At 45.1% G+C, this 14,778-nt stretch overlaps 1 protein-coding gene across 5 annotated transcripts; it reads left to right on the top strand.

The window, feature by feature from the left end:
* Positions 1-392: 392 nt before the first annotated feature.
* Cnbp (CCHC-type zinc finger nucleic acid binding protein) lies at positions 393-14,181 on the top strand. Of its 5 annotated transcripts, XM_071605930.1 has the most exons (6): positions 394-541; positions 3,091-3,150; positions 11,479-11,616; positions 11,719-11,811; positions 11,941-12,139; positions 13,063-14,181. In XM_071605930.1, exons 3-6 carry the CDS (start codon positions 11,493-11,495, stop codon positions 13,178-13,180), a joined length of 534 nt encoding a protein of 177 aa, XP_071462031.1. In that variant the 5' UTR covers positions 394-541; positions 3,091-3,150; positions 11,479-11,492; the 3' UTR covers positions 13,181-14,181. The 5 variants fall into 5 exon arrangements, with proteins under 5 accessions (XP_027810246.1, XP_071462031.1, XP_027810244.1 ...); XM_027954445.2 differs by lacking the exon at positions 3,091-3,150 and having other exon boundaries at positions 393-541; positions 11,749-11,811; XM_027954443.2 differs by lacking the exon at positions 3,091-3,150 and having other exon boundaries at positions 11,479-11,595.
* Positions 14,182-14,778: the final 597 nt, after the last annotated feature.

The raw sequence follows: 14,778 nt of genomic DNA, 5'->3' as shown, positions 1-14,778 counted from the left end.
GGGGGGGGGGGCCTTTTCCTCGGTTCCACGCAAATTAAGAGTCACCGCCCTCGGAACGCGGCCCTCCACACACTCCCTGGGTGACATTGCCCAGGGCGGGGTCGGCCGACTTCCCCAGGGGCCAGGGCGGGCCTCGGGGAACGAAAGGAGGAAAGTCCGGGGAGGAGATCAGGGCTGGGATCCGGGCGGGAAAAAGGCCGCGCGCGGAGCACGCCGGGAAAAGCCGCGGCCGCGCGCCGAGGCCAGAAGTCCGAGCCGCACCGCGCCGCGCCGCGCCAGGGTCGTCCTTCCTTGCCCCGCCCCCTGCCCCCCCCACCCACCGCGGGCGTTCCTGATTGGCCGGCCGAGCCGTGCGCGCTGATTGGCCGCGTGGGCGAGGCGGAGGCGAGCCGTGCGCAGCGGCGTGTGTGGGGCCGTGTGCAGACCCGCGTGTGGCGCAGGCAAGGACCCTGAAAATAAACAGCCGCTGCCTGGCGAGCCGCCTTCTCCGGGCCTGCGTCCCGAGTCTCCGCTGCCCGCGGGCCCGCTCCGACGCCGAGAGGTGAGGGCGGAAGGGGGCGGCTGGGGTCCGGGGTGGGGGAAAGGGGGAGGACCGCCACGGCGGGTGGGTCCCGCGGCCGAGGCGGGCACGGACGAGGGGGAGGCGAGAGAGGAGGCGGCGATGGCGGCCGCACTGGGGCCTGCGCCGCGGCTGCTGCGTCAGGCGGGAAGCTCGGCGGCGGCCGCTCGGGGCTCGGGGACCCGGCGTGACTGGGCTCGGGCGACCCTGAGTGTTCTTCGTGGGGTTCCCGGGGACCAGGCCGCGGTCCTCGGGTGGGGGGGGGGACCTCTCCCGGTGCCCAGGCCGCACCCCAGGCCTCAGGCGGCCCGGGCCCGGAGGGTGCCCTTGGCGCGGAGGCCCGGGAAGCGGGGGGCCCAGGGTCGATTTGGCGGGAACTTTCTGGAAAGAGGCGGTGGGGTGGGGACAGGCCCGGGAGCCGGGGTGGGGGTCGGGCGACCATGTGCGGCGGCCGGGGGCCCTGTGCCGGGCGGGGGCCTGCGGAGGCGCCTGCGGGTCGGGGACACGGGGGAGGGGTGGGGACACCTGGGGGGGGACACTCCGCTCGCGGGGCCGGGGCTCTGCGAGGTGTGCTCTGCCTGCCCCCCCCCCTTCCCCGCTCGGCCCACGCTGCTGCCATTGCACGGTGGCCACTGTCGCCGAGTCACCCGCACTTTTGACCAAGTCCAGGGGCCCCAGGACCAGGAAGGAAGAGGAAAAAAAAATCCTATTTTATTTTTTTGGGGTCCAGCGTCCACGATCGGGGCAGCCAGCAGCGGCCCTGGCCGTGGCTTCTTGGATTAAAGGGGCGCAGGTTACAGACGGGGACGCGGGGCTTGAGCGGCCCGGCTCCATCTAGATCTTTCCATAGCGAGGGGACCCGCTTTGAGAGCGGCCTCTGGGTTGGGGTTGGGGTTCGGGTTTTATGGGTGGGTGAGGTCGGGTGCTGGTTGCCACATGCTAAGCACATGGCCTCTGTCACAGGGCACTTGGCGTGCATCTGTCTGGTCCTGGCGGGGTGGCGGGGTGGGAGGGGGGTCTCCCCAAAGCAAACCCTTGGCTCGGGGACCGTCTGTGACTTCACGTGGCGCGCGTCGTCATTCAGGAGGCAGCCAAGGGAGGCTCAGAGGAGGCTCGGAGTCTGTGGCCTTTTTTTTTTTTTGAAAGCAGAGGGGGGACTCCTGTGTGTCCCCATCATGGGCCCAGATTCCATTTTACAAATGAGATTCCCACCCCCCGTTCCCTGGCGTCTGACCCAGTTTTGGAAACATAACCCCGTGGATGTTTGCATCGAAGTTAATCTTTGGGTTTAAATGAGCAACTTTGTAACCCCTTTGCTGAAGAAGTATAAATTGAATGTAAAGCTTAGGGTTTAAAAAAAAATGGACGAAGTGTCGTTCTCCTGTTGTTTTTTTTATTATTATTTTAATGAGTTTAACTTTTATTTTTTTAATTTTTTCAAGCTGTCAATGGACCTTTATTTTTTTTTATTCTGTGCGGTGCTGAGAATCGAACCCAGTGCCTCCTCACACATGCAAGGCGAGCTCAGTGCCACTGAGCCACAACCCCAGTCCCCTGGTTTTTTTCTAAATAATTATTATTTTTTTTAATGTTTATTTTTTAGCTATGGGTGGAAGTAATGTCTTTTTTTTACTTTATGTAGTGCTGAGGATCAAACCCAGTGCCTCAAGCATGCTAGGCGAGTGCTCTCCCTCTGAGCCACAACCCCAGCCCTCTTCATTATTTTTTAAAATATTGATTTTTTTTAGTTTTAGGTGGACACTATCTGCATTTTATTTTTACATGGTGCTAAGAATCGAACCCAGTGCCTCATGCATGGTAGGCAAGTGCTCTACAACTGAACCCCAACCCCCAGCCTCTTTTCCTTTATTTTTTTTTAAAACATTGAAAAGATTCATTTGATTAAGGCTTATCAAACCAGTGTCATGTCTTAGATATACATAGTTTTTAAGTTCTTGAGCCTGATTCTTGTCTACAAGGAACTCTTTGTGTATTGGAATATAAAAGGAATAATTTATTAGATTCCCAAGGGCTAAATTAAGGACTTAAAATTTTTTCATTTTCCAAATTGCAACTCTTGGCAACAGTTTCCCCAACACAAGCTAACAGTATATATCTGTGTACTTCCCATCAGAAAACTATGATTTTTCAACCCAAGAGCCACGTTTTCTTTTCCTATTGATTACCAGAGAGGTAATTTATTCCAAACAGATGTTGCAAGTCTCTTAAATATTTTGAACCAAACCAGGAGAAGATTTAGGGGGCATTTCTTGAGGCAGGCAATTGAACATCTGGAACAGGCAAAGTGATTTATAGGTATTACTTAAAGGTATTATACCTGAATCATAGATGAATTTGGTAATATGATTTATGCTTGTGGATTATTTTTAGCTTCTAAAACATGTGGCAGGTCTGTGGGAAAGTACCAGATTGGTGCTTGTAAGCACTAATTGGAATGATTGGTCTATTGGCTAAACAGCTGACCACAGAGAGATTTTTTCTTTTTCTTTCTTTTTTCTCTTTTCCTGCAGGAGGGAGAGTTGAAAACAAACAAACTGTTGGCTCCTCTGCTCTTCCTTAGCCTCCTGACAGTAAGTGGAGAGCCCGAGGAAAGCCACGCACCCTGGTCTGCTATGTGGACCAGTGTGTCACTTAGTAGACGCCCAGTCTGGCAGGAGCAGGTGGTGCTGCAGCCAGGGAATGCTGTCAGGAGATCCCAGGAGCTGTATGCAGTGCTCTCTGGTTTTGTTTAAAAAAAAACAAAAAACTGCTGGGATAATAAAATAACAGCTTGTGGCCACCACCAGAATTCAGGTTGCAAGTTGAAGGACTTTGTTAACCAGAAATCCCTACAGTGTAACTGGGACCACCTGGAGTGACTCTGTAACTATCCAAGGTGAAGGTATTAACTAGTGAGTCAGGTTGCCAGTGTTGGTGTGGCCAGGGATGCTCCCCAAGTTCTGCCTCAAAGGAGGTTAAGAGAAAAAAATGACTTCCGTTTAAAATTCAGGAAAGCTATGTGAATATGTTGAGAGTGGGACTACATATTTTTTAAACTCATCTGTCTAGTTTAACTTTGGTTTACCTAAAGAGAAGCAATGAATACTTAATAGCATTGAAATTCAAATCAACTTTTTAAAAAGTTACTTGCCATATTTGCTCATGTGGTATATTTGAAGTAGGGAGAGATTGGTGCTCCTATATTAGCTTTTTTGGTACCCTTTATCACTTAAAAAAAGCCTCTGCAAACCATTTACATTTGTATGTGGTGCTGAGAATCGAACCTAGTGCACCACACATGCTAGGCAGGCGCACTACCACTGAGCCGCCACCCCAGCCTCTATTTTATTTATTTTTCTGTGGTGCTGAGGATTGAACCCAGGGCCTCGCACTGTTAAAATCCTGATTTTGGTATTTTCTTTTCTTTCTTTCTCTCTTTTTCTTTTTTCTTTTCTTTTTTGGTACTGGGGATTGAACCCAGAGCACTTAACTACTAAGCCACATCCCCAAACCTTGTTAGGGACAGGGTCTCTGAATTGCTGAGGCTGGCTTTGAACTCGCCATCCTCCTGCCTCAGCCTCCTGAGTAGCTGGGATACCAGGCATGTGCCACCACGCCCACCTCTGGTTCTGGTATTTTCTTAGCTGTAGAAGGTTTTGGATAAGTCACTTGGTCTCAGATCTTGCTTCCTTATTAAAATGGAGCAAGAATGTATAACTTGCAGATTGTGGTATTATAAATAATATATATATTTTTGTATGTGGTGCTGAGGATCGAACCCAGTGCCTCACATGTGCAAGGCAAGCGCTCTGCCACTGAACTACAGCCCCAAATAATATATTTTTTAATGCTTGATTCATAGTTCATGTTCAGCTCTTAATCCATACTTTCACAGGTAATCAGGGCAGAGAGAAATAAATGTAATGAACCAAGTTTCGGCAGTAAATGCAGGAACCAGGGTAACAAAATTGCTCATGATTATGTGCCAAGTTCTCTGTTATTTTGACTGGAAAGCAGGTAATGCCGAATGTGTCTTGCTTCCTTCTATTGTATCGGCAGTTTATTTTTATTACAACAGCAAAGTGTTTGTGTACCGTGTTGAGACACCCAACTGACTTACTGGAGCATAATGATCAGTAAGAACATTCAGAGGGCAAAGCTCCACTGGGGTCTAAATGCATTTAAGTCAACAATACAGAGACAGGGATCACCCTGAGCTTGGGGGACATAAGGAGATAACAGCATACAGATGTGAGCACATAAAGATGTGTTGGTAGAAACAGTGAAGTCAGTAAGCTGCATGGTCTACTTTGTTAGCGTCATTTTTATTCCCCAGCATTCCTGTTATAGAATTTAAACATTTTAGGGTGTAGTTATGATTGGTTTGTTCGTTGGAACTCATTTTAGTCTTGATCACATACACTTAAACCTAAGGGGGTTCTTGACTTTTTTTAATATACTTTTTTAGTTGTAATTGAACACAATGCCTTTATTTTATTTATTTATTTTATATATATTTAGTTGTTGATGGATCTTTATTTGTATGTGGTGCTGAGTATCGAACTCAGTGCGTCACACATGCTAGGCAGTCGCACTACCACTGAGTCGCCACCCCAGCCTCTATTTTATTTATTTTTCTGTGGTGCTGAGGATTGAACCCAGGGCCGCGCATGTGCTGGACGAGCACTCTACCCCTGAGCCACATCCCCAGCCCCTCTTGACTGTTCTTATTATCATCACATGTACCATTATTGATATTGCTGAAGGTGAGTTAGTATAACTATGCATGCTTTTTTCCAGGATTTAATCCTTAAAGCCTGCATAATTTGGTTTGTAAAATAGCCAGACCTCTTGGGGCTGAGGTTGTGGCTCAGTGGTAGAGCGCTCTCCTAGCATGGGAGAGGCCCTGGGTTTGCTCCTCAGCACCACATAAAAATAAATAAAATAAAGATATTGTGTCCAACTACAACTAAAAATAAATATGTATATTTTTTAAATAGCTCGACCTCTTAGTTTGGCATATGTGGCCTCTCTCAATGGATTTTCAGTCTTTTTTTAAGCACATCTTGACTGATATTGGGGCCGAGGATTAGATAGATATTTGACTTATGGTGGTTGGACATCACCCATTTTTCTTTTACCCTTTATTCTCTTCCATTCAGGAAGTAGATTCTAAGATGAGAAGTTTGAGTGTAAGTGGACTTACCTCCTGCAGGAGCCTGCTGTGTAGGCCTCGAACTAAGTTCTGATGAATGTGTGACGAGTCTCACTAACGGAGGGAGAGTGGAAAGGAAAGGCTGACAGTGTTCCCAGAGGACACAGCTGTACAGGTGTTTACACAGAGCCATCCATAAATTAGCACAAGGTTCCCCAGAACAGTTCTCGCCACAGATCAGTTTAATCATTTCCCTCTTATAAATACAGGGAGGACAGCCATGTGTTTTTTGAGTAATTCAGGTGGGTTAGGGGTTAAGCCAGGCTCATTTTTACCCAAATCTTTTTACTCTGTCAGGATACATCAGTGCAGAAGTTAGTGGGTTTTTTTTTTTTTTTTTTTAAAGCAAAAGAGAAAAGGGCTGGAGATGTAGCTCAGGGGTAGAGTGGTTGCCTAACAAGTGTGACACTCTGGGTTCAACCCCCACTTGGCCACTGAGTCACATCCCAGCCCTGTTTTGTATTTTATCTAGAAACCGGTCTGAGTTGCTTAGCACCTCACTTTTGCTGAGGCTGGCTTTGAACTCACAATTCTACCTCAGCCTCCCAAACTTCTGGGATTACAGGTATGCACATATAGCTTACTCTGCCCTTTTTTATTTTTAAACTAGTATATATATATATTTTTTATGTTAAGCTAGTATATATGTTTTGTGGCAGTTCATGTAATCCACAATTCTGGTTGATTATGAATTTATGGACTAATAGGAAAAGCTGGGGGTACTGACCTGGATGCTGGCTTTTTTAGTGACCCCTGGTGGAAATTTTTCAGCCTGGGAATTTAGATAAAATCAATAAAGTAAATGCTGTTTTTATCATTCAGCACTTTCTGGTTCTACTGTCATAGTCATGGCTTTGTTATACACTGAAATCTCAAAAGTGGAAGCTGCTTCTGTCTTGGATTATTTTTATGTTGGGAGTGTCTTTAGACTGTTGGGCCTTCATCCCTGTCAGAAACTGCCAGCTGTGAATCCTAAAAATCCATGTGCACACTCTTAGCTATGATTTCAGAAAGTTGGGAGTTTCAAAGTCAGTGTAGTCAATTCGTAATGAGCACATATTTGAAAATACATTGCTACTTTAAATCGGTTGGTGCGGTCATTCTTGTGAATGAGAGCAAGAATTTGGGTGATTTTGTTAGTGCTTGATTAGATTGGATAGGGTCCCTCCAAGGTACAATTAGCTTGATTTATCAAATGACTATCAGACCTTCCCATCCCTCCAAATAAGTAAAAAACTGAGTTATACACTACTAGAAGCATAACTATGGATAGTTGTGCTGATTCAAAGGTGAATGACTTGGTCTCTGCCCTCCAGAATGTGATGGGGTCATCCAGTGGTGCCATTGGACAAATATTAACAAAGTGTCTTTGAGTCTTAATGGGAAGGAGAGTTCAGAGCAGGAAGATGTGTTCAGATTCTTTTATAGAGTTGGCAAGTCAGTTGGCCCCTGACAGGTGGAGCAGGGAGGGGTAGGGGAGCAGTGTGGGGAAATCCAGCCAGGAGCAGTTGTAGGCAGAATCATGGAGACATAATTCTCAGCCATGTCTTATCTTTGTTTTCCTAAGGAATAATGTGAAATTTTTACTTTTTTTTTTTTTTTTTTGATACCAGGAATTGAACCCAGGGGTGCCTAACCACTGAGCCAGTCACCAGCCCTGTTTTGTATTTTATTTAGAGACAGGGTCTCACTGAGTTGCCTAAGTTGGTGAGGCTGGCCTTGAACTTGTGATCCTCCTGTCTCAGCCTCCCAAGTCGCTGAGATTACAGGCATGTGCCACGGAGCCTGGCTTCTGAATACATTTTCATGAAATGTATTTGTACATTAAGAGGAGTATTAGGCTGTGGGGAACTGCTTTCTAGGATAAGTTAGTGTGCCTCTGAATGTGGCAGTTGTATGTTTACTTATGCCCAAGTGAAAGGTCTTATCAGGAGGTACCAGTTAATTCAGTGTAAGCGCAGACCAGCTGGTTCACTGTTGGTGATCAGTTTGGCCAGAGAGAAGGCACTTTGCTGGCACGTTACCTAAGCCTGCTGGAGACACCTTTAAAAAGCATGCCATACTGATGATGGGTCTGGGCTATTAATTAAGTTGATATTTCCCTTTTTAAGACTTTAAGTGGGATTTTGTATTCTTTCCTTTTTTGGGGGGGGGCTTAATTTACTATAAGAAATTATGAGACAGAATTTGTTGATGGTTTTTTGCCTTAATGTACTGTAGGAAATTATGAGGCGGGGATCCCAAGTTTGAGGCCAGCCTCAGCAACTTGGCAAGACCCTGTCTCAAAAAATAAAAAGGGCTGGGCTGGAATGTAGCTCAGTGATTAAAAGTCCCCCTTGGCTCAATCCCCCCAGTACTGCAAAAAAAAAAAGAAAAGAAAGAAAGAAAAAAAGATGAAGTAGAGGAGCTTAATGTTAAAGTATTTCCTGTCCCCTCCCCCCCACCTCTGTAAACTTTGGATCTGGGTCCAATGGGTAGAGATTAAAAAAAAAGATAAAATGGAAAAACAGTTTGGGAAAGATCTTTCCCATTGGTTAATGGGTTCTTGAGTAGCTAAATTTTTTAAAAATTGGTTATTTCTATGCTGAAATTAAGCCTGGCATATTAATCACTGACTATTCCACTGACAAGGGAATCTTCTGACCATTAGATCATTTTCCCTTGATACTTTCCAATTATGAAATGAACAGATTTTTAAAAATGATTTTGAAGGTGAGATTGTCAGGGACTGTCCTTCATTATATCTCTAGAAGTTCATGTTGAAGCTTAGTGCACTTGGTGCATTCCCCAAATTCCAGCTAAATGGGAGCCAGAAGGATTGCAAATTTGAGGCCAGTTCTGGGCAACTGAGCAAGTCCTAAATAAGGACTGGGATGTAGCTGTACTCAGTGGCTATGGCAAGGAGTGGCCTGACACAGTGGCATATGGCTGTAATCCCAGGGACTCAGAAAAGAGATAGGAGGGCTGTGGTTGTGGCTCAGTGGCAGAGCGCTTGCTTCACATGTGTGAGCCACTGGGTTCGATCCTCAGTACCACATAAAAATAAATAAACCAAGAAAATAAAGGCATTGTGTCTGTCTACAACTACTAAAAATATTTTTAAAAAATCTGCTAAAAATATTTAAAAGAAAGCACATAGGATCACAAGTATGAGGCCAACCTGGGCAACTTAGGGACACACTGTCTTAGAATAAGTCAGATTTTTTTCCTTTGCTAGAAGTTAAGCATCTTGTTTCAATAGTAAATAATCAAATTTTTAGGACTTGCCATTTGGCCTGACTTACAGTATAACTGTAGGTATTTAAATGAAAAGAACTCATTGAAAGTAATAGTTAAAGTGTACGTAAGCTACCAACAATAAAAAAATTAAAAATAAATAAATAAATAAAATAAAAATCTCAAAAAAAAAGTACGTAAGCTGATTTTGAGTGTAAACTAGAAAAGATGCAGAATAAAGGAAATGGGGGGGTAGTTGTAGATGGATGCAGATAAATATTTATTTATGTGGTGCTGAGGATCAAACCCAGTGTCTCATGCATGAGAGGTAAGTGTTCAACTACTGAGCCCCAGCCCCAGTCTCTAGGTTGATATTTTTAAATCTCTTTTCCTGGGTGAATTCTTCTGACATGAAATGTGCATTATATGTGCATTATACATTTGAAACCACAAATATCCCGTGGAGCCAACAGACTTTTTTGGCGACGTGGTCATAGCAAGTAGCAGTAGTTGGTAGAGATATTCTTTTGGAAACTTCTTAACAATCAGATGCAGAGTATTGGCATAAATAAGTGTTGGGCTCTTGGTTATTAACAATGGAAATGCCTTTAAAACTGAACTTTAGGGAGGGGTTGTATGTTGCTCAGTGGTAACCTTGGTTCGATCCTCAGCACCACATAAACATAAAAGTAAAACTAAAGATTGTGTCCAACTATAACTAAAAAAGAAAACTTAAAAAAAAACACTTTAGCTTAATATTTAGTTACTTTTTTTTTTATTTTTTTTAAAGCCGGGGTCTCACTAAATTGCCCAGGTTGGCCTCAAACTTGGGATCCTCCTGTTTCACCCTCCTTACTCACTGGGATTCCAAGAACTCTCCACCATGCCTGACCTGGTCCCTAGATTTCTCTACAAGTTAATGAACCGGTTACAGGGTCGAGTGGGGTAGGTCCTGCCAAATTCCTAACCAGCTTTTGGGATTTGGGTGCTGTGGACTGGTAATTCTGCTATCCAATCTTACTCGAAGGAAAACTTTCTTTTCCAGATGATGGTACCTTTCTGTATCTTTGAAGAAGGTATTTTAAAAACTGTACCACTGCTCAGCGGGGGAATGAAGGGTAAAATATTTAGCCATGGAAGCAAAGAAATAGGAAGTTAGATTTTCATTTCATTCTATTCCATTCCATTGTATTCTATTCTGGGATAGCCTGGGATTATTTTTAGATGGTTACATAAGAAGCACAAAGTCCGTTTATTTCAGTGGGTGTTTTGTTTTTATTTCAAAGTGTCACCCAGTAAGGGTTTAGTTTGAAATAAATTCCAGGTAGCCTTGTCTTTTTTTGTTGTTGTTTTAAGTTGTAGATGGACATAATATCTTCATTTTTATTGATTTATTTTTTATGTGGTGCTGAGGATCGAACCCACGGCCTCACATGTGTGAGGCAAGTGCTCTACCACTGAGCCACAACCCCAGCCTGGTAGCCTTGTCTTAAACATCAAGTTACAGAAACTTGGGCAGAGGAAAGAACAGAAGAGGCCAAATAACAAATGTTCCTAGTCCTGTGGGTAGCATTTTAGCATTTGGTGTACCACCTTGTGTTCCCAATATTTTTAATATATTTGTGCCCTGTAGACATAGAAATATTTAGTCTTTGTAAATGTTGTTGATGGAGACTGGCTCAGTCATGGGGCAGCTGCTGTCATGCAGGCAGTTTTATTAGGGGCTAAGATTATCCAGTGAGATCACTTTTTTCAACTGACCTCTGACCTTCAGAATCCTGCTGCAGCTGTTAGAGTTATTCCAATCTTTGTCCCCAGCCAGTGACTTCCAGTTGACCAAACTAAAGCTTAACTGCCTTACAATCATGAAAGGGTATCTGTGGCCTGGGATAAGAAGGCAGTATTGTGTCTGGTACTGAATATTCATTGACACCCTGTGGATTTCATCATCCCATCAACAAATGTGTTCACCTACATCCTGGTGCACACATACTTTGAACAGTCTTCAAGATCAGAAATTGTGAAGGGTGCGATTTGGGAAACTGAGGCAAGAGCATCCCAAGTTCATTGTCAGCCTCAGCAATTTAACAAGACCCTGTCTCAAAAACAAGGGAAGTCTGTCACAGTCGTGCACGCCTGTAATCCCAGTGGCTCTGGAGGCTGAGGCAGGAGGATTGCAAGTTGGAGGCCAGCCTCAGCCATTTAGCAAGACTCTAAGCAGCTCATCAAGACCATGACCACGCAGACGAGCAGAAGTGCTATAAAACTAAGGAGTCTGGGGAAGTGGCTCAGTCAGTGGTCACGCACCCTTGGGTTCAGTCCCCATTGCTGCGGAGTGTGTGTTTGGGTGGGGGTATTACGGAAAGTACACATTTTACAATTTTTTACTTTTGTAGGTATTTTACAGTTGATGTGCAAGTATATAGATGTGATTGTTTCATTCCAACGTAAAGTGACTTTGAGTCATGTCCTTTTCCATGTTTTGAAGATCTACCTGCAACCATGAGCAGCAACGAGTGTTTCAAGTGTGGACGATCTGGCCACTGGGCCCGGGAGTGCCCAACCGGGGGAGGCCGCGGTCGTGGAATGAGAAGCCGTGGCAGAGGTGGTTTTACCTCGGATAGAGGTATTTTTGTCGAATAAAAAATGTTGCAGCGCTTGAGTGTTCCTTAGTATCAAGACTGGTCTAACCAGCCGACTTCTTTTTGTTCTCTTCTGCTCAAAATAGGTTTCCAGTTTGTTTCCTCATCTCTTCCAGACATCTGTTACCGCTGTGGTGAGTCTGGTCATCTGGCCAAGGATTGTGACCTTCAGGAGGATGGTAAGTGTCTCGCAGCTCCTCCCCCGCCGAGGTGAGCCCGGGATGCGGGGCAGGGTCCCGCCCTCCACGCGTTGCACCATGAACTTGAGGTTCACAGCCTTGGTCTGCTTCTTTCCCCTCCTGCTGAAGCCTGCTATAACTGCGGCAGAGGTGGCCACATCGCCAAGGACTGCAAGGAGCCCAAGAGAGAGCGAGAGCAGTGCTGCTACAACTGTGGCAAACCAGGCCACCTGGCTCGTGACTGTGACCACGCGGACGAGCAGAAGTGCTATTCTTGTGGAGAGTTCGGACACATTCAGAAAGACTGCACCAAAGTGAAGTGCTATAGGTAAGTTGGGGTGGCCCTGGAGGGGCTCTGAGGCTCCAGAAGTGGCGTGAGTGTATGTGGAAGGACCTTGCCGCTCTGTCCCTCCAGTGGGAGCTAGCTGGCTGTGGCCTCATGACACTCCTTTTCAGCACCTATAAAGAGCAGCTTATGTGGTCGTCAGTGTATCAGGATGACTAGTGGCTAGGGCACCTGGACAGTTTGCAAAACCCCCTGCCCCCCACCTTCCTGTCTGGGAGTGAACCCAAGGCTCTGTGTGGCTGTCCCTATTTATTTTTCCTTTTGCAACAAGGTCCTGCTAAGTTGTCCAGAGTGGCCTGGAACTTAGGATCCTCCTTCCTTAGGCTCCCCAGTAGCTAGGATTACAGGTGTGTTACTGCCCAGTATAGCTGATGTCTTTAAGGACTTTTTGTTTTGGTTGGTTGGTTGGTTCTTGAGACATTGTCTGGCTAAATTGCTGAGGCCAGTCTAGAACTTGTGATCCTCTTGTCTCTGCCTCTTTAGTAGCTGTGATTACAGGCATGCACAACTGCACTTAGCTCTTAAGGATTTTTTTTTTTTTTTGGTACCTGGGATTGAACTCAGGGGCAGTTGACTACTGAGTCGCATCCCCAGCCCTATTTTGTATTTTATTTAGAGACAGGGTCTCGCTGAGTTGCTCAGGGCATTGCTAAGTGGTGGAGGCTGGCCTCCACCTTGCAATCCTCCTGCCCTCAGCCTCCTGAGCTGCTGGGATGACAGACATGCGCCCCCGCACCCAGTTAAATTTTCTAAGATAATTTCTTGTTTCTGCCCTTACTTTATTAATGTAAATATTTATAGCCTTGAAGTGTTCCTTGGCTTGTTAATGGCTTTTTATTCTGTTTGGTAGGTAGTTTGATCAGTTCAGAGGAAAACTTAAATCTTTTTTTTTTTTTTTTCCTTAGGTGTGGTGAGACTGGTCATGTAGCCATCAACTGCAGCAAGACAAGTGAAGTCAATTGTTACCGCTGTGGCGAGTCAGGGCATCTTGCACGGGAATGCACAATTGAGGCCACAGCCTAATTATTTTCCTTTGTCGCCCCTCCTTTTTCTGATTGATGGTTGTATTATTTTCTCTGAATCCTCTTCACTGGCCAAAGGTTGGCAGATAGAGGCTACTCCCAGGCCAGTGAGCTTTACTTGCCGTGTAAAAGGAGGAAAGGGGTGGAAAAAAAAAAAAAACCGACTTTCTGCATTTAACTACAAAAAAAAAAGTTTATGTTTAGTTTGGTAGAGGTGTTATGTATAATGCTTTGTTAAAGAACCCCCTTTCCACGCCACTGGTGAATAGGGATTGATGAATGGGAAGAGTTGAGTCCGACCAGTAAGCCCGCTCTGGGCTTCTTGGATAAGTTCCCATGTAGGAGGTAAACCAATTCTGGAAGTGTCTTGGAACTTCCATAAGTAACTTTAATTTTAGCATAATGATGGCCGTGGATTGCCTGACCTCAGTAGCTATTAAATAACATCAAGTAACATCTGTATCAGGCCCTCACGCAACATACAGTTAAGTGGGAGTAAACAAAATAAGACGAAAGTGTGTGTGGATGGCTAAGGCGAGAGCACCCGGGATAAAAGCCTAAAAACAGGAAACAGCTTCTCTGCAGCATCTACTGCTGCTGGACCTACAGATGGTGACGGCAAAGGTTTAGAACACATTGTTTTTTTTTTCAAAGACGAAATCTCAAAAAACCCAGAGTCAACATCGATGCTCGAGAGTTAGCATAATTTGGAGTTATTCAGGAATTGCAGAGAAATGCATTTTCACAGAAATCAAGATGTTATTTTTGTATACTATATCACTTAGACAACTGTGTTTCATTTGCTGTAATCAGTTTTTAAAAGTCAGATGGAAAAAGCAACTGAAGTCCTAGAAAAAAAAAATAGAAAAATGTAATTTTAAACTATTCCAATAAAGGTGGAGGAGGAAGGGGAATTTGACTAAAGTTCTTTTTGTTTCCAATTTTCATTCATGTATATAGTGTGAAATGCCATATTAAAGAGGGGAATGTGGAGGACTGAAAGCCGGCAGTTTGGACTTTTTCTTTTGGTACGAAACTAGTCATGACTGCGGTGAGCAAATTCTGGACACGCGGGGAGTGGATCTTCAGGGTCGGCTGTTGGCAGAGCTGTAGGAAATTGAATTCTCTACTTTTGGGGGGTGAGTGGGGAGGGCGTAACCAGGGATTGAACCCAGAGGCCCTCTTCACTGAAGCACATCCACACCCCTTTTTATATTTTTTGAGATGGCATTGCTGAGGCTGGCCTCCAACTTGCGATCCTCCTGCCTTGGCCTCCCGAGCTGCTGGGATGACAGGCGTGAGCCACCACACCGGGCTAGGAAATTTAATTCTCTTTATAACCCACCCATTGGTCACCACAGCCCTTTCATCCTCTGTTCATTCTGAAGTTTTAATACAATTGCTGTTTTTAGCAATTCGTGCTTTTTCTTGGAATGGACTTAATCATCTGGTTTAATGAGGTTATGACATTCATTTCCTTGTGAATATACTTTAGCATCATTTGGGGGGATATTTTAACTATCTCAGATCCTAAGTCCATTAAATATCTTGATGGTCTTGATTTTTCTACCAGGAGTAGCAAACATTGTGAATGAACCC

Source organism: Marmota flaviventris, chromosome 20 (assembly GCF_047511675.1).
Source record: "Marmota flaviventris isolate mMarFla1 chromosome 20, mMarFla1.hap1, whole genome shotgun sequence".
Lineage (NCBI taxonomy): Eukaryota > Metazoa > Chordata > Mammalia > Rodentia > Sciuridae > Marmota > Marmota flaviventris.
This window is presented reverse-complemented; position numbering and strand designations above follow the sequence as displayed.